Consider the following 24,635-nt stretch of genomic DNA (forward strand, 5'->3'; position numbering starts at 1 on the left):
CATTGTTCCTGCCCCCAAGGATTTTTGGATCCAGTGGGAACCAAGTCTACACAATGCTTGGCACATAGCTGGCACTTGGTAAATAGGAGCTTCCATTTCTTGAGCATCGAAGCTGAGCAATGGGGTGTTTATTGAAGAAGTAGATTTCAAGAAGCAAAAGACAATTAAATACATAAAGTCATTGTATACCATGATGAGAGCTGATAAGCACTGGACAGGGACCCCCAGGAGGGTGTGGCAAGCTCCCTGGAGGGGTCAGAAAGCTGGTCTTCTCTGGAAGAGGAGCCAATCTGGCAGATATTAGAAGTTGGAGCGCACTTTGAACAGAGAAAAGAGCAAAGCATGTGGCCTGGTAAAGAACAGTGACCACCTCTATGTGACATGACTGGGGCCCAGATGTGGGGAGAGTGGAAGTAAATGGGCCAAATCTCAGAGGGCCCCAGTGTCCTGCACCGAGGGTGGGATTATCTAGCCATTACATGGAACCAGTAACAGAGGAAGCAGGAAAATAATAGGATTATACTAATTTAGAGAGATAGATGTGATGTCTTTGTGAAGGATGGGTTGGAAAGGAGGCCTGGAGGTCACCTAGAAGTTCAACTGAGGTAAGATGGTCTGAGTTCAAGTAGCGATGAACAGATTTCTCTCTGCAGAATGTACCTTAAACTCTTCAGTTAGAGATTGTTGGATCTTTCTTGTGTCCCAAACACATCCTCGTGGAGCACTTCGGATTGCTGCCTTATGAACCCAGGGACTAAATAATAACTCTCCCACCCCACATGTTTCTCTCCTCCTTTCCTTCTTTCAACAGCGCCTACTAGGCACTAACTACATGTCTTCTACTGGTGGTCAGAGAATAAAAGAAAAAGAAAAACTGACAGGGTTATGGTGGTCAAGAGGCTCAGAGTTTAACAGGAGACGGATGGACACTCGGGTAATAGCCACAGCAATCCCAGTGATGTAAGAGGTGTGTACGAGGTAGCAGGTGCACAGAGGAGAATTACAAACTACCTGGTTGGGATGCAGAAGATAACATTTGGGTCCATTAGTGACTTAACAATCTAAAGAATCGATCATTAATTTTTTAATGATACAAATATTGCCAGTGACATTTCCCATTAACTTAGCTAAAGCTATAAATTGTCTAAAATGTATCGTTCGAGACATGACGTAGAACATGTAGTGGAGACTCTGAAATGTTTAATATTGTAAATGTTAAAGGTAAATCCCATTTGTAGAGCTCTGTTTGCTAGCCAGGGCTCACCTACTGACTACTGCAGTTAAAGTCATTTTCTTACGTTTCTAAATCTCAACTGTTCAACTGATTCTTAGCAATGAACTTCATCATGGAAATAAGCAAAATGCCAAAAGATATCCAAAGACCTAATGGGACCAAGCACACACCTTGTATTTACCTGACACAAGAAACTACGGGAAAGCCCTGGAGAGGCAGCGCTGGTGCCCACCTGCAGCCCAACTTCTTTCAGGTGCAGAGCGGCGCCGGCTGCCTCACCCCGCCCTGCGGCCGAGACTTTCTCCACCGCTACTCCAAGGTCGGGATGTTCCAGTGGACTGCTTCTGTGTGAAGTGCAACGGGTCACTCGTTAACTCCGATGGCGCAGTGCAGCCTGGAGTAGTTCCCAGTTGGGAACCCAGACTTCCTGACGGAAAGGGAGGTTTGGGGTCTATGCTCTGAATACTGGGCGCTCACCTTGAGAAGACAACCAATCAACAAGCTTGCCAGGTTTCAGTGGAAGGAGACTATGAGATGTCAATCATGAAGAAGCAATAGCTGAATGGGTAAAACAACAAGCTGAGCAAGAAACTGAAAAGTAGCAGAAACATCTAGATCTACTGCAACAGGGAGCTCGCAGGACCCTGCACTGCTTCACCAACCCCCACTCCCAGCAGCAGCACCCGGAAATGCCTGAGCCTGTGCGTCTGGAGCAGTCCGTCCTCAAAGGTATGCTGGCTGCCTCCAGCAAGATGATATCGCAGAAATCATGAGACTCAGAAGGGCCTAACAAATCAAAACCAGGCAGAGGATCCCATGTGGCGAGGAGGAAATGCTCCAGGCGAGGGAGGCCCAGAGATTGAGGAGGGCCCAGCGCTGAAAGCTCAGATGATGACAGTGAAGGAGCACTTTGTACTTCAGGGATGAGCTTTCCTGTTCCAAAAAAATGACAGTGATGGTGCTGAGAAGGCAGCCAAATGTTCCAGTAGTTCTAAGAGGGCAAGAGTACAGACCTTAGCTCCCCAGAGAAAGTGCAGACCCCTGTGGCTGACTCTGGGAATGGTACTTCAGGAGACTCTGTGCTCAGCTGGGAGAGACATCTACGAGGAGCGTGTGGAAAAGGAGGTGGCTACAGATATAGAGAAAACCCAGGACAAAAAGGAGACAGAGAGTAGAGGACCCACAGAAAAGAGAGCAGCTGGGGCTGGACTGAATGAGCAGCAAGAGACAAAATAAATGACTGATGGGGAACGAGCTGCCACGGCAGCACCTGGAGAAGACAGGGAAAACATCCGCGCTGCCAAACTGGAGGAAAGCCCGTCAGGACGCACAGCTATTGGTCCGGAGCCTATATAGGTTTACTGGCATTCATTCTGTTGGAGAAATGCAGTTGCTGGGTCTGGAGAAGCTCGCGTGTGCACCGATGGCTGTAGGGCGAAGCGTGGGGGCAGTGTGCAGGAGCGGGCAGCAGAATCTTCTCCCTCAGGGGCTGGCAGAGGAGCAAAGAGACCCGGCTCTACTTGCCACGCCCTTGAAAGGGAAGAAGAAATGAATTCCACCCGAGCTGATTTCCTATCTCTTTCTGGTTTAGCACTTATAACCCGCATAACATTGACTCCTGGTCATTATTCCTATCGATTTTACAGCTGACTTGCTAATAACCCAGGGCTAACTATCCTCTTTTCCATTATTACATTTATAGAATTAATGTGTGAAACCATCTTACCATCCAGGCCTGATGTTTTTGTAGGATGGTTTTTTAATAACAAATTTAATTTAATAAATATAAAACTAGTCCAAAAACAAAAGCCTTTGCTTTGTACGTAGCAATGCCTTCAGACTACGTTTGGTGGCCTTAGTTCACTTGCAAACAAGTTTCCCATCAATCGGCAGTGGTTCCCCTGGTACTCCACCCCCTCCACATCCTTCCTGTGCTGGGTCACTTAAAAATAACTAACCACGAAGCATTTAAAAATTTCAGGAAATCATTTTAGAGGAAAAAAATCACTGGCCATCACAATTGTTATGACATGGAGAAGCCAGGGTGGACCTCAGAAAATTTTCAAATAAGAACTTTATTTTTTTAGGTAGTACAAACTTCTTTACTCCCTACCAAAGATGAGTTACCTTACTATTAGAACCATTTGTTTACAATATGTGACTAATCTTGGGGTAAATGCTTTTTAACTAATATCTCTTATTATATGACAACAGAATCTATTTTTATGAACTCCCATGCCACAGAAATATGTTCACTTAGAATTTTGAAATCTTTTTCCAAGGAGCTATTTCTTACATAGTTATTAAATGATTAAATAATTGCTCTAATTAATTATATAAGATATACAAGTTTGTTACAGAAAATTAGAACATATAAGTAGGCATATTAGAACCTTGGTCTCTGCAGCTCACTGTGCCAGCCACCCTGGTTCTAGAATAGACTACCAAGTAAAGGAAGAGTAACAAAGAAATCTGCATAAACGAAGTTCTAAGAAATCCTGTCATGAAGAAATCTTCTTCACTTCAGGTAACTCAGATTTTTCCTACACTTTTTTTGGTGTGAACCCATTTTAACAAGTAACCAACACCAATTATGTGGATATTCCTCATAACACATGGGCCACTTTGAGAAACATTGCTCTAAGCTAATTTTGTGAAGTCCGGTCTGATACCAGGAAAAATCCCTCCCAGTAAACCTTGTTAATAACAGAACCGAATTCCTAGGTTCCTCGTCAGGCTCCCATGTTTCCTTGTTCCAACTTCCCAGAACTCCGTGCCAGATTATCTTTTCAGCCCACCCCTCCTCTCCCCTCCCTGCACTGCTGTCCCTCCAAGTCTCCCCATGACTCACAGACCAATGAATAGAGTCTGCTTTGTCCGCCTTTCCGGGCTTGCCCAAACGTTACTTCCAAATGGAACCTAAATATCCCCAACTTAAACCAAAATGAGCTTAGCTCTTTCTTCTTACCAGTTAAACTCGGTTCCTCTGTGAAGGACCAAGACCCTCAAATGTTCCTGCAACCCTCCTTGACACAACGTCAGAAAGGTCCTTGTCCCCTGAACCATGTACAGCCTTTACAGAGCCTCACACATCATCAGAGAACTCCTTCAAATGCACATGTTCATCTCCTCCACAGACGGGCACTTTCAGGACTGCACAGGGTAACCCTTAAACCCCTTCCATCAGCCTCAGGACGGTGCTTTCCAGCAAGTGCTCAAAACCCGCCTAGTGAGTAAGCGAGGCCTTTTAGAATACACATAATTGTTAACACACAGTTGCTTTCTAAAGAAAAATTTAATACACTGCAAGTTTCTCATTGAAACTAGATGCTTTGCTTTAAAAAACATACTTTTTAGCATGAGAAAGGAGTTGTCAGGGACACCTTCTAAAGAGGAGGCCAGTTACTAAAGCTCCACAACACTCACGCACGTGCACACGAAGACAAACTCGAGCCTCAGCAGCAACGAGCAGCCACCCTCGCTGTGCAAAAGCCCCTTCCCTCTGAGACGCTCCGCACAGACTGTTGAACGTGCCGGTTAAGAGTCTAACCCGCGCCTTGTAAAGGTTTTCCAAGCTGTCAGGAAGTACGGGTATCACACTTTCCAAAGCAAGTGATGACCCCATGTGCTGAAAAACCGAATGCTCTTATGGGACTATAGAGTAGAACATTTTAACTCAAGATCGTCCTGGGAAACTTGGAACCCGTGCTGTGGTATCAATTAAGCAGCACCAAGCCAAATAATATTAAGAATAACAACCAGTCTTAATAAAACCTAAAATAGAAGATTTTTTACCTCTTAACAGCAGCTGGGTAAGTAACCAGTGTTGGTGTATTGGGACTACAGCACGCAGTCAGTATATACACACATAGCCCCAAAACTTTAAGTGACTTTCCGACAAATGTACAAAGAGATTACAAAGGATCTAGCTAGAAAATGCTTGCCTGGATTTTGCTATGATGTCATTAACAGCAGTCCCAAGGAATCTGGGAACTGGGGTCACAGGAGGCAGGGTACATAGACTCTGGAAGCATCCCACGTCACTGGCCGGCAGGCTGCCATGTGGAAAGCCAATGGGCCTTCTTCCTGTACAGTGACGGAGTCTCCAAACAAACCTGCCTTCCAGAACCCTAAAATAATCTTCAAGGAAAACGTTTTGCTTTAACATCAAAACTAGAAAGCCCATTTATTGAAATGCACAGGGGGTAAAGAAGTTCAGTGGTCTTCTTTCAGGAGTTCTGACTGTGACCAAAATTTCAGTGGAAGGAATGACAACAAGCCCAAGGAGGCAAGGCAGCTGTTAGCAACATTAAAAATAGGAAAGAATGAGTATCCTTTCCCAGTATCCTAAACCCAGGAGGGTTTAGTTGTTTTGTTTTGGTCTTTTTAAATCACAAAAGGTAACATAATCAAATTTAAGGATGGGCTAAAATTCCCAAACAGTCAGATTTGCCATTCTCTAACCACAATGGAAGAATATGAAAAGGGAAAACCCACTGCCAAAAAAGTAGCAATATTGTAGCAAGAGGCAGCACTTTAAATTTTGGTGACCAAAGATCTTGTGACCCAAGGGGACAGCAGGAAAGGATAAAAACCAACCACAGGAAAGATCAGCTGGTACTAACACCTGCCACCCTTCCAGGTAGATTTTCAGAGGCGGCACCTCACGAAAGCCAAGCGCTGAGTTTTTCTTCTCACGTGATCATGATCTTCCCTGTCCTTATATTTAATTATTACCAAAGGGCAAATGCCCTTAAATGATGCAGCGCAGACGCCCATACACCTCTATGCCCTTGCAAATACACACAGAACAAACAGCTTTGAAAACACAAACAAATGCCAAGTGTCTTAGACTGGAAGCTACCACTTTTGTTTCTATGACGGTATTGTAAAATGCAACATAACTTCGTAAAAAATTTTAGGCGAAGAACTACCACATCAATTAAATGTGCACATTGATTGAAAACATCCTAATTTCAGAAAATGGAAAACATTATAATCCAAGTGTATTTAAAGTTAACGAAATGTGGCCAGACTCGGCACTTGTACATGGTGCGTGCACAGGGAGCTCACTGACCGCGGCCCGAGCACCCCCGACTGCCGTCATAACAAACACCGACCCTGGGACGAGCAGAGGCCACCAGAAAACACGCCTAGTCTGGCTTTATGTCCAGAAATCAGACCACCATGTGTGGCCATATTTATTTCTGCACTTAATTCACAAATGCCATTGTACTTTCATTCCAGAAACTTGCATTTACGTTGGGTTTTCAAGCAGTGACGAAACTACCTTGAAATGTAAGTGGGGTATTTATTAGAGAGAACAGTGTTTCATTACCCTCCCCATGGTGGTTAAAAAGGTGCCTTTCACTTCCTGCTTTCCTGTTTGTTCATGTTTTCTGATGCACCTCCACGTGCCCTGACAACTTATTCGTGAACACCATCCCCGTGTTGACTGCAGCATTCCTTACAACAGCAGAGCAAAACTTTACAATACTAAAACAACCCAAATATCCAACAGTAAGAGGATGTTTATTTTACATCTATGGGATAGAAAGAATGTTGTGCAGTCATTAAAAATAATTTTTCAAAGAATATTTACTGGCAAGTAAAGTGATTATAATAATGTTCAATAAAAAAAGTCATGACCTACCTGTACTCTACCTGTACTATGATCCCAAGTACGCCCCTTTGAAAATATCTATTTATTATGTTCATACAAAATAAGAAAAAAACCCTGAAAGAGAATCCTCCAACAATCCAATACACAGTTTTCCTTCAGGGATGGTATTTCAGATTTTAATTTTCTTATTTTATAGTTCTCTATGATTTCAAATTTCACACAAACATTTTTTAGAATAATTTAAATTTTAATAATGTGTCTAAAAAGTTAGAAATTGTAAAAGAAAAACAATTAGCAGTTATTAAGAAAGCAAATGGATAAAGTATATGAATGCATTTTGAAAGCTAAATAGAATTATACACATATTATTTCATTTTAAAATAGTAATAACAATTAGTTTTCATTTCCATTGTACCTGCCTAAAAATAGAAAGTTGGCTGCTAGTTAGGGCAGAGGTTTATTGGAGTTTATGAGCTGGTGTCTGATACACCTCGACAGAATCAAGATTTCAAACTTCAGTCCTTGGCAGAATTATTTATAAACAAACAGGCTCTTCTTTTAATCCCTGACCAAATGTCCAAGAAATTACATAGTGACTTAGCTTTTCTTTCAAAAACCTGGAATAAGGTGCAGGTATTCTGATGGGTGCCTCTTTGGGCTATGATGGTGCCAGAACTGATCACTTCTATATCTAATGTATGGGATCAAAAAATATACACTACCTGTATCCAGTCATTGGTTTCCTTTTTTGGCCTAGCTTTATTAAGATATAATTGACAAGTAACACTGTGTAAGTTTACAGTGTACAATGAAAATGATGATTTAATACCCTATCTGTTGTAACTCTGTTGTAATGGCAACTCTGATAAAGTTTAGTTAACAAAGCCATCACTTCACATTGTTACCATTGTGTGTGTGTGTGTGTGTGTGTGTGTGTGTGGTGAAAATATTTAAGAGCTACTCCCTTAGCAAATATCAAGTATACAATATAGTATTGTTAATTATAATCACCACACTGTCCATTAGATCCCCAGAAACATTACTTTAATAAGTTTTAAAACACTGCTTTTAAAAATGTTCTGTTAACATGGCAGTTTATACCAAAAGAGAGAAAAATGAGTAAACTGGATTTATTTACTTTTCAGTATACATTTTAAACTCTGAGTAAAAAAATAATGAACTTTTAAAGCACAAAATCAATTTAGTTACATTTTGCTTCTGAATAAATTACTTATTAATCTCACTTTACTTTTTTGATATGTAAAATTTTATTTATTTTTCTACCATGTTTTTATTTTTTTTATTCTTGGTCAAGTACAGTTGTCTCCATTTTCCCGGCACCACTTTCCCCCACCCCACCCACCCTCACCTCCCACCCAGAAGGACCTACACAACAGAAAAGATTTAAACGACAAAGAAAATCCCTCCACTGATGTATGCTTTTATATTTTCCTGCACTTAGTAAAGGTAATCTTCCAACTATTTCTTAAGGAATTTGTCATCCACTAAACAGTCTCCCTAGAGTTTTGAAAACATGGATTCATAAAGATGCTTACGAACTAGACAGGGAAGCTGGCTGGCTCTCAAAATGGACCATCAAAATGAACAGAATACACATCTGTAGTAACCAACTTTTCAACTGATCTGCTGTTTCAATCGCCCTCATTTACATGAAAAAGATGTAATTGTAAAGTATTTAAAACAATGTTTTTGTAGCATTTTAGTTTACAAAACACTTTTCACTTAGATTACCTCAATTAACTTAATATTCCCACTTCCTTTATGATGCAGGAATTATCATGCTCATTTCCACATGAGAAAATGACTGAGCTTGACAATCCACAGCTGTTAACAGTGGATCCAGAACCTGAACTCAGAACTTAGCCTCAGAGTCCTGGGCGTTCTGTACCATCCAACCAGATGGAATGCCACGGCAGGTGAGCAGGAGGAGGACGGTCTTGGCTCAGCCTGGCATGCTGAAAGTGAACTTTTATCATAGTGCTCACAGCAGGAAATCACAGCTAAGGCACGACAATCACAGGATGCCGCTCTTCAACCCTCTGACTCCACAGGTGAAATTGCCAACAAAACAAATACCAGAGGACACCTCGCCTCGGCACAGAAAGACGTCTGTTTGGACGGCACTGGTTGCCAGTATCGTTCTCAGCTGCCCGATGCTTCGGACAGCAGTATTCGCCTCTCTGGATCAAAGAAGACTACAGCCTAGTTAGGCCTAGTGGCCAAAAAGTGGTAGCATAACCCAAGGCACTGGGACATTTTCTCAGTCATGACCCACACATAGCACGGGCAAGGTCTGAAACAGCAGGGGGTCTTCCGTCAGTACATCTTCAGTGCGGGCCCCTCGTCGTATGGCCAGACACCAAGAAGGAAGCCCGCACTGGAAGTCAGCAGCCCAGGAGAAAGTGGGAGGGCTTTGCAGAAATACTGACTTGTCCCCCTTGCCCCACCGTCTGCCATGTCCCCGCTCTCAGACCCACAGCACAGGTTGAAGCAAACGGACATTGCGGAGGTTGTGTGAGCTGGTTCTAATGTTCCCCTTAGATAAATACGGGCCCACAGATTTGCTTTGTTGACTTATTTTCATGAGTGTGGGGTTATTTTCATGAAACAATAACTTGTCTTATGGACTTCATGGAGTTGGCCAGATCGGACTGACAAGTTTTCTACTCAAACTGCAAATGTACCAAGATGAAGAAGAAGGAGAGTGAATACAAAAGGTTTTCCCCCTTGGTTAAGAGAAGAAAGCTATATTTGGTTAAGCTATGTTTCTAGCTCCTAGGTAAGGGCCAAGCTCAACAAAAGTTAAGTTGCTAAAAGTTAAGTTGCAAAACTCTATTGTTATTGTCCCTTATTAGAAGTTTACCCTAGGTAATTGCTAACCCATTTTAAGCCTCAGTATCCTCATCTGCAAAACAAGAAAGACACTGTCATCTCAGTGTGGTCATGAAGATTAAATGAGATGAATATTAAATAAATGTATGTCAACTGCTTGGCTCTTTAACCCCAAATCAGCACTCAATTAATGGTACATCTCATAATTATGTGATACAAAACAATGATCATAAAAAGCTAACAAGCTAGTCCCCGGCCGAGTGGCTCAGTTGGTTAGAGCATCATCCCATACACCAAAGGGTTGTGGGTTTGATCTGGGTTAGGGCACACACCTAGGTTGCAGGTTCAATCCCTGGTTGAGAACATACAGGAAGCAACCAATTGGTGTTTCTCTCTCACATAGAATCTGCCTCTCTCTCTCTCTCTCTCCCCCCCCCACCCCCTTCCTCTCTCTCTAAAATCATTAAAAATATCCTCAGGTGAGGATTAAAGAAAAATGTAACAAGTTAGTATCCTAAATGGAATAGTCTAATTTTATTTTGTTTTACTTTCTAAAAAGAAAGGGATGACTTATGCCTGGGGAAAGATGATTGCTTCAAATTAAATGCTCATTAACTAAGAGGATAGATTAGATAGACAGATGAGAGATGCTCATCAACTAAGATAGGTAGAGACATATGTACACACATACACACATACATACATAGGAGGGGGACCCCCCAAAAAACAGAATTTATTCACCTTCAAAGTACTCTCCATTTGATGCAATACACCTATCAAGACATTTTTTCCACTGCTCAAAGCAGTGTTTGAACTTGTCAATTTTGATGCCTCTCAGTGCTCCTGCAGTTTTTTGTTTCACCTCTTCCTCAAAAGTTTCCCTTTGAGGACTTTTTTCATCAAGGGAAACAAAAAAACAGCACTCAGAGTGAAATCAGGTGAATAGGGAGAGTGGGACACGGGGTTAAGCCATTTTGGGTCAAAAACTACTGAACACTCAGCACAGTGTGGGCAGGTGCATTTGTAAGTCACCCATCACAAAATGGACAAAAGTGTTGAGACTTCAAAAAAAATTCACTGAAGCCCAATGTAGCCTCTCACGGCAACGCCAGCTGGTACCCTGACACAGAGGGGTTCCTAGAACACTCAGCTAGCAGGGAAAGTCTGTACTACTAGGGGTCTGCCCTCCAGAAGACAATTCCGGCTTTTTGGGTTCCCTCTCATGGATAGATAGACATCAGATGAGAAAACTATCTAAAAGGAAAATTTAAACTAAAACCACTATGTAAGGTATAAAATGGAACTTACACATTAGTACCCTCAAAATATACCTCATCACTTAGTAGTAGGATAAAGATAAAGATCTATAAAAATCTTAGGAATATAAAATCATATTCTCACTTTATTGTGTTCAAAACACCATATTCAAAGATGTTCAGAATTAAATTGATAAAATAAGGATTAGTTGTGATTTGACTTCTGAAGTATTTTATCATGACTGAACTAGAAGTAATTAACAGATAAATTTCCAGGAAAAGAAAAAAAGAAACAACATAACTCTTCCCTGTTTGGAAGAAGTTCCATTCATTTTTGTCTCTATTAAAACTCACTCTTAAGTGGTAATAGCCAAGTAGTTGGTTACAGACCCTTCCCTCACTCCAGCCAACACCACCCGGCCATGCACTCACTAACACCAATTAGAAAAGCTAGATACAACACAAAAAAAATAGTCCATTTAAAAGCATCAGTAAGTTCACAAGACACCCAGAACCTAAGAAGTAAAGACGCCTTAGAGAAGAAAAGTAAACTGGTGAGTCTGACAGACTTGGAAGTTGTTCCTCTCAAGGAATTTGCCAATTTCTAAGTGGTGGAGAGCCAAGAAGCTAAGCAGAAAGCAGCAGTAAAGGGGCTGCGTGTTGTTAGCTTGCTCACCAGTGTTGGGTTTTTAGCAGTCTCATGGACCTGGGGAGAGACCAAGTGGGAAGGGGATTTTTTTTAAATACCCAGAATTCCAGGTAAGTCCCTGGAAATGCTATACTTTAGAAATTAGGGCAAAGTGGAAATAGACAAATTCTCACAAATCCTGAAACCTAGCTTTCACCAGCTTAATCCCAGAATTGATTAACATAAAATAACCCCATCCTAATGCCTGCAAGAAAGCAAAGTGAATTCTCTCTGATGGAAAAATACCATGCAGAGCATCAGATTATCTCTTTCATTCCTCATACACAATGTCCAGCATTCTAACAAAATTACAAGGCATGCAGGTAACTCTTAGCTTACTGTCGAGTCCTTGTCAAAACCAACCCATGGAAACCTTATAAATCTCCAGCCAGAAATTCCCATTTTAGGATGAATCAACAGCTCAGACTCAAGAACTAACAAAGTAGGAAGAGTCAAACCTTGCTGGTGAAATGGAAAAATGTATTCAAGAACATAATCGATCTGTGTTCAGCAGTATCTCAGACTCACATTAAAAATGAAAATAGCAAGCATCCCTCTGGAGGGAACTTTATGTGCGCAGCTACCTGGAGCAAAGCCACAAACACAATGGGGCCCTCAATTCACAGAGATTCCCATAATGTCTAGGCCTGTTTCACTGATGGTTTGGCTAAGCTGAAACCAAGCGGCACCCACTGGAGTCCTTTGGCTATTCAGCCTCAGTGCCAACTATGCAGAAGCAAAAGCAGAAGTGGTTGCAGGGGGTAAAACTGAAACTTCAGAATGCTGCCAATGACATAGCTGCTTGGTCTACACTTGGAAAACTACAGACTGGCAGATTAAAGAGACCCTTCTTAGGAAACACGAACCTGGGAGCAAACCACGACTCCTGGCTGAACTGTCTGGAACACTCATGCAGATGCCCATGGGAAGGGGTGGTTCTCTGCAGGAACCAATTGGAATGAAGCTGCTGATGGAGCCTGACTCTGTGTCCAATGCAGAGGCTGCCATGTCAGGGCAGACTTGTGGCTCTTGACAAAAGTTGACCTGTTTGTCCCACAGTGGGAGAGACCATGTCACAAGGTAGGGGCAGGCAGGTACCCCTCCCCACTCCTGGCAGATTGGCCGCATCAGACCTTTGAACCCCTTTCAGGGTTATCAGGGCTACCTTGCCACCGTTGATACTTCTTCAGGTTACTGTCAGCTATTTCCAGCCACACCATTGTGGCCCTAGAGACTAATCTGTGTCCTCAACAATGGACCGATTCTCCAACGCTCTCTCCCTCACTCCCTCCTGGTCCAATTCAGTAAGGTAGTTTGATCACAGAACACAGGTATTCTGAGAAAGGGGTCATTCCTTCTTGGTCACTTCCTGTGTAACGATCAGGACAAAGTGGGGGAGGGTTATGGGGCATTATAGAGATACATTTAGAAATTGAGGACTCCGTCTTGACTGCTGCTGGAAGTGAAGCATTTTTCTCTCCCAAACATCACCTCCCAGGCCAGCCCGGTTGGCACACCCTCCAGGTGGCAGCATAGCTGAAAGGAGGTGTCAGGGATTCAAACTTAATTCTGATTAAGTTTTACAAAAGCACCCTTGCCCCTCTTGTACCTGGCCCTTCCAGATGAAAGGTGTAGATGCGAGTAGGAGATGATGGGGCGGGGCGGGGGAAGGATGTGATGTGAGAGTTACCAGAATAGGACACTCAGATTTTGTGAATAATCATGCTATAAAAATTCTTGTGCAAGTCTTCTAGTGCATATTACATGTATGCATTTCTAGGGGAACAGCGACACCCAGCACTGGGGAGGAAACAGCTCAGACCCCAGGAAGTACGAGGGCGGGAAGAACCTTATGATCTTCTGTCCTTTAGAACTGGCCCTGGAGCCTTCCTCCAATGGGAAAACTCCCCAGGTGACAAACCAAAGCAGCAGCAAGTGCACTCCTGTGCTTACTGCTGAGCCCTTTGTGATCGCTGAGATTGCTTTGACTACGGAGCAACAGGGGAGCACCCTGGTGCCTACACCTTGCACAAAGAGCCCCTCCGGATGGTGACCCCATCCCCATCTACTTCATTCTCAGATGGACATCAGAAAGAAAAAGATAGGCAGCTTACACTACGTTAAAGCTTTCAACAACTGTTCATCAAAAAAACCTTTAAGGGAATAGAAAGGCAAGGCAGAGTAGGAGAAAATTTTTGCAATGCATATAACTGACAAAATACTCATTTTTTCACATATATTAGATGAACAATATGAAATTCTGATATTCAATCATTTTCAATGTACAAACTGGCAATTCATATAGTTTAACTTAATATTAAGTACCTCTACAGATCAATAAGACCAGACGGCTCAATAAAAAATGGGCAAAAGGTTGAACAAGCACTTTGAAACAGTCAGATGGTCAATAAATACTTCAAAAGGTGCTCCACCTCATTATCAGAGAAATGAAAACTGAAAGAAGATACTACTATGCACTCATTAGAATGCTTGAAACTAAAGAGATTGACACCAAATGTTGGCAAGGATGTAAAGCAACTGGAATTCTTATACACTGCTGTGAGAACACACATTGATATAACTATTTTAGAAGACAGTTTAGCAGTAATTACTGAATATATGAATGTCCTATGAACCAACAATTTCATTGCAGGGTATACACTCAATAGAAATGTATGTCCACAGAAGACTTGTACAAGAATTTCCATAGCCATATTGTACACAATGGCCTCAAATAGGAAACAATCCCGATGTCCATCAAACAGCAGGCAAAGAATGGATGTGGAAACTGTATACTCATCCAGGGAAATACTACAAAGGAATGTAACAGAATGAACTGCAACACCCAACAATATGGGTGAGTCTCAAAACTACGATGCTGAGGGAAAGAAGCCTGACACAAGAGTACTTACTGCACGACTCCACGCTTAAGCTCAAAACCAGACCGATGAAATCACTAATGTTAGACACAAAGGTGGCGGCCACCCATGGGGACGAGTAGTGAAGAGAAACAGGTATGAGGTTAGTTTCTGGAGGGCTGATCACATCAATCGCTGGATCTGGGTGTTACTCACAAAAACACTTCTGCTTTGTGAAAAGTCACCAAGTGGCACACATATGTGCCCTTTCCTGCATGTACGCTAGTCTTTGAAAAATGGGTTTATAGTTAATTTACTGTTAACAGAACAATGTTCAAGTAATGTTTGAATATTCAAATATTAAAAAGTAAAACGAATATGACCATGAGCCCTAAACAATACAAGAGGCCAAACGGGCCCAGAAGATAGAAATTGTATTGTTGGAAAGATCTTAAACTGATAAGTGAGGGTGCAAAACTGCTGCTGAAGGAACAGAAAGTGGCTTATAATAAATAAATCTGGTGTGCTGAAAAGTATATTACTGAGCTTGCAGACATGTCAGTAATACTGTCTACATCATACCCACCCACCAAACTTTCCATGCAGCCTCCTTATCCATGGCCCCCGATGTTTGGCAGCCAATCCATGGACTGGTCAAAATGTAAACTAAGCCAAGCAGATTTTTTCACAAAAATAAGAACCTGAATATACTGAGTACATAAGAGATGCTATCGTGTGAATTAAAGCAGAAAAGAGTAAGAGGCCGCCACACGTTGATTCAGCACCGTGGGGGGCAGCCTGAAGTCAGGGAAAGCAGATGCTATAAGAAAACAGCAGTGAGGAACCAAAAATGCATAAACACGCTGAAACACAGGTCAGCCGGTACCACCCTCAGAATAGCTAGGTCACAATAAAAGCAGAGTGAGACTCACCCTTACATTGCTTCAAATATTCCCACTGTCCCTCACCACACAGAGAGGTGACCAAAATTCAAGACAACTTGAGTTTGTATATCTCCCTTGCAATCAAAAGGGCCTAAAGCAATAATCATATACCAGAAACAAACTAACCCTAGAAAAGTTTAGCAACACTAGAAAAAACAAACTACACACTTGATTAATAAAACCATAGTAATTGCCTTAAAATAACATTGACAAGCTGTTGGGGCTCAGCATTGATTCTGAAAGATGGATGCAACGTTGGTTTATGGATGACGTCCTGACTGTCGCCAAACTACATAAAATCCTGAGTGAGAAGAACCGTCAGTGGCATCAGAGGCGGAAGCACCCTCCTCTACTCTAACCCAGCCATCCCAGCTGCACAGCTGAGAGAGCTGGTAAATGGACTTCAAAGAGGAAAAGAGAACCCTCAGTAAGGGAACGTACTGGTAACATACCTTTCCTGTGAGGTAGGACAGATCATGAAAACAGCTTTACACCACGATCATGATTAAACAATTGATTTCAAATTTCTTTCCTTTAGGATTTAATGGGCCAGAACTTATTTAAAAGTGAATCCACCACCTTTATGTCTGAACAACTACTGTCTTTAAGATTTTTCCTTTGTAACGACATTAAAGAAAAAAGGATACAACCATTATAATAGCATATTTTCAAACAGAAACATTACAAACATTACAAACTCTTTCCACGATCATTCTTTTCAGAGCCACATCGAGTACAATCTTCAGTGCCAATCAAGGGCTACGCTGAAAGGAAAAACTTCTTTATGTATGAGAGAGATAATATGATATCTGAGACTTGCTTTAAAATAGTCTAAAAAATGTGTGGAGGGAAACCGAAAAAGAAAGCAGAAAGTTGATTGTTGAAGCTGGGTGATGGCTATATGAGTGTTCTCTGAACTACTCTATTTTGTGTGTATTAACATAAAAATATTTTTTAAAGAGAAAGGAAGGAAAATACTCCCTGAGTGACCTCGGTAATGAAAATAAAAAGAAGTGAAAGAAGAATTGTATTAGAAAGGCGCAGTGGAAACACCAGCTGACAAGTGTTCTGACTGTTCACGTGGCAGGCCCCCCGGGAAGAGGGTGATGTGGACTGCTATTGCCTATGAGCCTTGCAACAACCCCATGATACAGGTACTGTCATGACCCCCATCGTACAGGTAGGGGTTCAGGCTTAGAAAGACAAATTGCTCAACACCGTATTCGTATCTGGTAAGCACCTGAGTCAAGACTGAAAGCCCCGCAGTTTAACTCCTGAACTGAACCATACGCAATACTACCATCGGAACTGGAAACTGATATTCTTGAAGTTAAAAGAAAGTAAATTCTTGTTGGATATGAGCCATCTCTTATTCCTAGGCATCACCGTCGTGACTCCAACTGTACTGAGTTCTGATGTTACACAAGGAAGCTTAGGCCAGCCTACCAGCTCCCCGTTCCCACAGAGAGAGCTGACCCCCAGGAACCTACCTTCTCATAAGCTCTCCATTTGACAGCGCTGACCCCTCTGTTTAAGTTAGTCCCACAAGTGGCACTGGCTCATAAATACGCTCAGGAAATGAATCAAGAACTGTCTCAATTAAATCATACAATGACAAAATAAAACATTTCAGGAACCTGAAAAGAATGCAAAGCACCATAACCGGAGTCCCTCAGATCCCTGCTGTCTCCATCATCACAAGTCCCAGCACTGTCACACTGGCAAGTGTGGGAAGAGGTAGTAAGAGAAATTGTGGCCTATGTTTAAAAATAAAGCACTAAAGGGTCAATAAATTTTATTCTTAAGTGTTGCTTTTATTACCACTGTTTTATTTGTAGCTTCCCAAATCTAATGAGAATTCTAACTTTCATTAAGTTCTTCTACTCTCTGCTCTGATGCTGTAAGTTACACTTATATGGGCCTTCCCAACCTTCTCATTTCTTCCTTTACAGTTGGAAAAGAAAAGAAGTATTATTTAAATAAACACAGATCAACTCAACTTTTTTTTTTTTCGCCTCTCACTAGAAGTATATTTGGGTCATTTTGCAACCACTATGGGGAAGTTAAGGCAAAATCATTTGAATCCTTATTTTTCATTGAATCATAAGTTTTTCAAGTGCCAATAAAAAGGAAAATTGAAAGTATGTGCTTTTCTGCATCTCTGTTCCACCTGATGATACCAATGTTTTCTCAAACAAACAAACAAAACAAACAAACCTGCTACTGCTTTTTCCCTAAATATACACATAATTATACTTAAATTTCTGGGGCAAAAATGCTAAAATATGCCCTTTGGTGGAGCCAAAATAAGGTATTTATAATTTCTTAATCACCCAATATTTCAAAATGAAACCAATTGAAATGTAATGAATAATTTTGGAATAATGATTAATTTTTTTGAAATAATGGCCGAATGTTATAAAATAACCATTTACCACAGTGCTACATTGATACCTAATACATATAATTTCTAGTTTTATTTAAGTAGTAACTAAAATTTTACTATATACAGTCTTAAATTAAGGTAAACTAATTTCAGAGAGGAGTTCATACTGCGAATAATTTAACAGAATCATTATACATCTTTAGTCCTGAAAACTAAAGCTGCCCAGCTTGGCCAAGTTGCTCATCCGCTTGGAGCTGCGTCCCCCTCCCCACAGCTGCGGACTTGATCCCGGTCAGCGCACACACAAGAGTCGACCAATGAATGCACCGATAGGTAGAACAACAAAAATCAACGTTTCTCTCCCTCTCTATCTCTCTTTCTCTCTCTCCCCCCTTCTTCTCTCTCTAAAAATCAATAATTAAAACAATAAACCTGAAGCTACCCAAATGTAAACAACTCACATCTTGAAATGTTAATAATACAAATAAACATCTATATACTCTAACATACATAATTACATAATAAATATTTAAGGTTTAATGATAGAAGATAAACTCAGTAAATAGACACATATATCTTTCTTATAGAAAAAAGTGAGCATGCATAAAAACACACAGCTACTTCAAAATTTGAAAATTAGGGTTTTTTCCTTTTAAGTATTTCATTTTTTATGCTATTACAGTTCTCCCAACTTTCCCCCCTTTGCCGTCCTTCACCCATCCCGCCTCCCATTCCCACAGTCAGCCCCCCCATGCTTGTCCGTGTCCATGGGCCATGCTATAAGACCTGAGTGTACCCATATTTTTTACCAGTCTGGCTTATTTCACTACAAAATAATCTTAGTGACTAAATTTTTGTATTCCACAAAATTAAAATTATATTGATGGTAGAAGGCAAATTTATTGGAAAATATGTACTAAATCAAATTTAAAATATAATCTGCCTTAAACAAATTGCCATACCAACAATTGTTTTAAGAAATTATTAGCACTGGCTCACTAAAACCAGAAACACTAGGATATCACATTTGCTTTAGGACGTATCATTACCCAATAAAAAGAATACATCTCTATCTTTTAATTCTTGAAAAAGGGAAAAATTATGTTATCACACTACAAATAGTTTCCATCATTTAACAGTGCATTTTGCTCTCACTTGTTAAAACCCACAGAAAATACTTGTCAAAATAAAAATGCATTTTTATGTACATCTGTCACGTCAAAGATGGATTTTTCTATGTTAAATTCATAATAAATACAAAACTATAAATAATAATGTTTACTGTAGCCAAAATTAAAATAACTAAATTTTGCTAATCCATAAATTATTTTTCTTCATTTAAGTTTAAATGGAAGAATGGTTACTAAGTTCCAGTAATAAATCTTTTTCTTCTCTAAATTATATTTTCAAACTTTTTATTTATAAGATCTGGCAAATATTTTATTCCATTTTTCTTTGATTTGCTTAATAAGCAATGGTTGAAAAGAAAATGTTGAGTTGTTTATCACATATCAATTGAACAACATGAACGAGATGAAAACCCACCATCCACATTCCCCACTCTCCACAAATATTTCAGGGTTTGCATGCTCTGCCTAATTCGATAAAATGATTAAAATCCTCTGCTTGTGGTCAAGTTAGGAAGGTTTAAATGACTTGCTCGTAATGAAGTGACAGGGGAAATCACATAGCCTTTAATCCCTCTAAAATTAAATCAACATGTTTAACTCAGCACAAATATGACAAGTATCTACTACTTTAAACCAACAGAACTAATGAGATATTTCCTCCCCCAAAAAGCAGCTGAAATCAGGCTGAAGAGAACACTTAACATTACCTAGAAAATACGGGTAAAGAGAGCTCTGTTCTTTATGTCTCTCCTGCTAGCAGGCAAGACGGACAGAGCCACTTAAACAGACTGACATCTGTGCGCCCTAAGGGCAAATATTTTTAAAGGTCCCTAAAAAAGTAAACGAATGCCATGTAAACTTGTTCATTTAAGCATAAGTCCCATTTTTCCCTGAAAATGGAGTGGTCTACTATTGTGTTTCTCAAGAACGCAACTGCCCTTTAAATAGTTTTCAAAAGGAAAATAAGAATAAGCAAAAAAATGATTCACGAACTACCATCCCAAGCCTCCTCTCACCCAGATTTGAAATATCTGAATGTCAATGGATTTAAACTGTCTCTTTAGCAAGGCAATCTTCAAGGTTACTCAGTCTTCATATCAGCCTTCAGTAAAATTTTGTTTATCTCCCAAGAAATCTGTGAACCTCAGTGTTAGCATAGGTAAAAGTGAAAAAAAATACTACCAACCTCTAAGAACTAAAGGGAGGTTCAAATTTAGATGGGATACTGGAGATACCAAGCCTGGCACATATAAAGTACTTATTAAATGTAAATTCCCTTCTTTCTTAAATACCTTCACCTGGAATGAAAGGGAAGTTTTTCATTTTCCATAAATGGAGCACTCTTAGAAAGAAGGACCAACAACACACACGTTTGAGAAAAGGAACACCACTTAAAATTTTGTTAACTAAACTCATTTTGATTATATCACACTAACTATCACTAAGAAGTAGCCACCAAGGAAGGTCAATAAGAGAGCCTCCCAGTCTCCCAATGGCGTACCAAAGTGACATCTGGGGACCCTATGGGAAAAAATGGAGCAATGCAAGTACTCCTCCAACCCAGGCACATTTGGAAAGTGAAAAACACCTTTTACTTTTCTTCTTGACTTGAAACAGTTTAAGAAAAAGTAGTTCAAAAAATTAATTTTTCTTTTGTCAAATAACTTACTTTGAATTATTATTTAGATGAATCAAATCAATGAGTGTTTTCTTCTTATAACTTACTTAAAGACACAATTAATTAGAATTTAAAAATAATTTGAAAGAGTAGAATTTAAACTTGCATCCTCTACATAGCCAAAAAGCTCACCCTGTCTGTTATAAACTTGGAAACAGATGTCATTATTAGAAAGCAACTTGGAAACCATCTTAGCCAAATCTTTAATTTTTACATAGTAAGAAACAGAGCTCATTAGCAGAAGGGAAAAAAAAGCGACAACATTATGAAATTTGCCTAAAGAAGTCGCATAGAACCCTGGTGGAGGAAACCCACTCTGCCTCCCTAAGTCCCATTTCAAGCCCAAACCTTCACCTATGTTTACGAGAGTGATGCAGATATGTACGTGGAAAGCTCCAGAAGCATTCTGGGGAAAGTGGGCCTTAAGCTGGCCCCTGCTGGGTGCCTTCCATCGGCCCTCCGCCTCCCCACTTTCACAAGGTCCTGCAGTCCAGGTGCTGGGATGAAGTGAGCACATACACAACACAAACCAACTGAAAGGGGACCAACTCCTTAAACTGTAGATTTATGGTAGATTCCTGTTTCATATCATCGCAGTTTTATTTTAATTCTTCAAACACACCCACAGAGGCAGTGGTGGAGGAAAGCATCAATCTGCGAAACTAACCCCAGTCACAGAAGCGTGCCTAAGAGAAGACAAAATTTACAGATTTCCCAATTCAACTCCTAATCCGTTTGGAAGGCCTGTTCTCTTCACCTCAGTGTTTCTACAAACACCAAAGGTTCTCATTAAGAGTATAAAATGATTGAGAAACACTCATAACTTGTGTGACAAAGAGAGACATTTTTTCTCATAAGCTGACCTGTTTAGGACTGCCATCAGAAAGTGCCATAAAAGTCAAACAATCTGGAGGTTACATTTCTTTGTCAAAGTGCAGTGTAAGAAAACCGACCTGAAGATGAGAGTTCAGATGAGAATTCAGGTATTTTCCGGTAGGAAAAAAGTTGGTTTTCATATAATATTAACTAAAAGACAGCCTTATAAGTTGCAACAGGAAACAACTCCCCACCCCCAGATCAGAAAAATAATTACAAGTGGTTTATCTCCTGATATTGGTATAAATACAAAGAGAAAACATAATTTGAAATTAAGTCAATGACATATATTCAGAGTAATTTAAAGTACTCTATTTTATTTTAGACATATTAACACTTCAAAGACTTAGTTTTGGCTCCTGGGGCCTTGGAACATATACCTTTAAATAAATCTCACCAGTAAGAAAAAAAAAACAGATCCTAAAACAAAAAAAAATCTGTTTCCTCAAAACCCTTCTCTTGCTCTCCATTTAAATTCTGCAATGCATGACTTGAAATTTAAACTCATATTTCCAGTAACCATATCTACAAATTTGGAAACCAGCTTTTCAAATGACCCTCAACATGCTCTTAAAACCAAAGGACATGTTTTTAAATTTTCAGATTTATAAGCGTTATAACAAGTTTAATTAGTTAAATCTGTTAATGGTTTATAGTGAAACCAAAATGAAAAAAAAATCAAACTTCTGGTCGATCTAGTGTAAACTCCTCTCAATTTTACACATCGTTGTAAGAGCAGCAAGGGGTTAGGTAGGCACCTTACTCATCATGCCACCGCTAGCGCCTCCCACAGCCACCCTCGGCGGTTTGCAGTAGAAGCTGTTTGGTCTGACTTGCACGGAAAATTCGGCTGCGAAATATTTTTGTGCAACAGCAGAGACAATCAGCCTCTTTTTTTCCCCAAGGTGGAGATCTAGAAGCGAAGTAAGAATTTGGGAGCATAAAATTAGTCTGCTTTAACTTTAATAACCAAATGGTAATTGAAAAAAAAATACAAATTTCGCATTTGCAGGAATGAGGCGTGAGAGTTACTAAATGTAGAGGGTTTTTTTCCTCCGAGTAGCAAAACTAATAAAATTATGACCCAGAATAAAAAGGCCACATTCGTTTTCAAAGCACTCATTTAAAAGTACAACAGTGAAGCGGTCTTTTTAAACACCCACACGTTTAAACATAGCAAGAATGTGGTCCCAAATACTAATCCTAAGGGAACTAGATACACATTTCCCTTCGTAATTAGACCCAGCAGGTCAAATGTTAGCAAGGTAAACTGACATAATCCACAAAAACAGGTTGAAAATGGACAACAGAAAGTGCCTGTCCGTCCTGGGAGCCCCGCGGGTTCCAGGCACAGCCAGCGATCAAACATCTGCAGGCGAAGAACCTACCGCCCCAGCCGGGTAAGGGAGAAACCTAACTTTCCCAAATAAGTTAGTTCGGTCTTGCGGTTCTAAATTCAACAGGTGTCAACACCCGTCACCACAGTAAACCCTTCCCGAAAGTCTCGAGAAGCAATGGGTGCTTGGAAATGAAGCTGAGAAGCCCCGGCCGCCGTCAGGGTCTAGCCGAGCCGCTATTCCCAGGGAGGACACGGAGGTGGGGAGAAGGAGGGATGGAGACCGGGAGGCGCGCGAACAAATCCTGCCATTAAGGCCACAGGGGAAGCTCGGGTCTGGAGCACGGACTCCGTGTTCCGTCAAGCCCTAGACCTCTGGGGTTAGGAGAGGTAGCGAGGGCGGCGGCCGGAGGCCGGAATACGGGGAAAGGAGGGCGCGTGGTACCTGCTTGTCCAGCGCGTCCCGGGCCCCGCCCGGCCCGGCCCCGGCCCTGGGTGGCGCGGGCGCCCGCTCGCAGCTGCAGCCCTCCAGGAGGTACATGCCCGCCGGGCGGCTGCTCTGCTCGCCCTCGAAGTAGAAGAGCACATTCTGGTAGAGGGCGAACCACTTCTCGTGCCAGCGGCTCGCCTCCGCTGCCTTCTTGCTCAGGAAGCCGCGCTTGGTGCCCTCCTTGCGGGCCAGGAAGGCCAGGTAGAGGGCGTGCCCCTCGTTGTAGCGCACGCTCTTCTGCATGGCGAGGACGCGGGGGGCTCACCCCCGTCTCGCGGCCATCTCCTGGCCGTCTCCCCCCGGGGCGTGCCCGTCCGCCCGCTCGGGTCCAGGCTGGCAAAGGGCGCCCCCTTTCCTGCCGCTTCGCACAGGGCGCCCCCGCCGGCCTCCGGGACGCGCAGGTCCGAGGGGCGCCCGGCTGCGTCCAGGCACGTTCTCCGAGACCGCCGCCTTGCTGGCGGAGCGCAGCTCCGGGAGCGCCCGACGCCGGTGCGGAGAGTGGCTCGGGGAAGGCTCCCCGGCCGCCCGCTGCTTCGCCCAAAGTTGCGGGAGCCCGAGACACTGCCGCGGGCTGGGGAGGCGCGACGCGTGGCAGCCTGAGGAGGACTGTCCTCGGGCAACTAGCTCCGGGAGACAGAAGGTAAAACGTCACGTGGGAGATCAGCTGTAATCGGCTTGGAAACCGACTTAAAGGGCAAAGTCGGCGCGGCGACGGCGACCGTGCAGCTCGCTCACCCCGGCTCCGGGTCCCTCCCTCGTCAGCCCAGCTCAGGCCGCTGCCTCTGCTCCCGCGCCAGTGGGGCGGATCGTGGGGAGGTGGAGGCGCGTGGCGACAACACACAGCCGCTCCCACGTGCGCTGGCACACACACACAAATATATATACTCACATACACAGAAATGCACGCACACCACGCAGTCACAACATACAAATGCTTGCGTTTGCACAATTACACATACAACGATCACACAAACAATACACATACACACAACTAGTCACAACACATATACACACAAATATTCACATTCGCAAAAAAATACACAGTACTTGTACAGAAAAGTATGCACTCACATATATACAAATCCACCCACAAAGTGCACTCCTACACACAAAAATACAAACTCATATACGATACACACTCACACAGGCAACTACACACTCACACACTGATATGCTTACCCAAACACACATTTACACACAAATACCATACTCTCACACACACACCTGAACTCCCACATGCACACAAAATGGACAGAGACACACCTTACACTGAACACACCCAA

General features: G+C 41.9%; 1 protein-coding gene across 7 annotated transcripts in view; it reads right to left on the reverse strand.

Moving 5' to 3' along the window:
* The window catches only part of RASGRF2 (Ras protein specific guanine nucleotide releasing factor 2), a 188,817-nt gene extending 164,704 nt beyond the window's left edge, over positions 1–24,113 (reverse strand). For all 7 annotated transcript variants that reach the window (XM_053912178.2, XM_053912176.2, XM_053912175.2 and 4 more), the window contains exon 1: positions 23,308–24,113. In XM_053912178.2, coding sequence (XP_053768153.1) covers positions 23,308–23,595 — 288 coding nt within the window. In that variant the 5' untranslated portion in view covers positions 23,596–24,113. The remainder of the gene's footprint in view (positions 1–23,307) is intronic.
* Between the last annotated feature and the right edge of the window lie 522 nt (positions 24,114–24,635).

This window comes from Desmodus rotundus, chromosome 1, assembly GCF_022682495.2.
Source record: "Desmodus rotundus isolate HL8 chromosome 1, HLdesRot8A.1, whole genome shotgun sequence".
In the NCBI taxonomy this organism is placed as follows: Eukaryota; Metazoa; Chordata; class Mammalia; order Chiroptera; family Phyllostomidae; genus Desmodus; species Desmodus rotundus.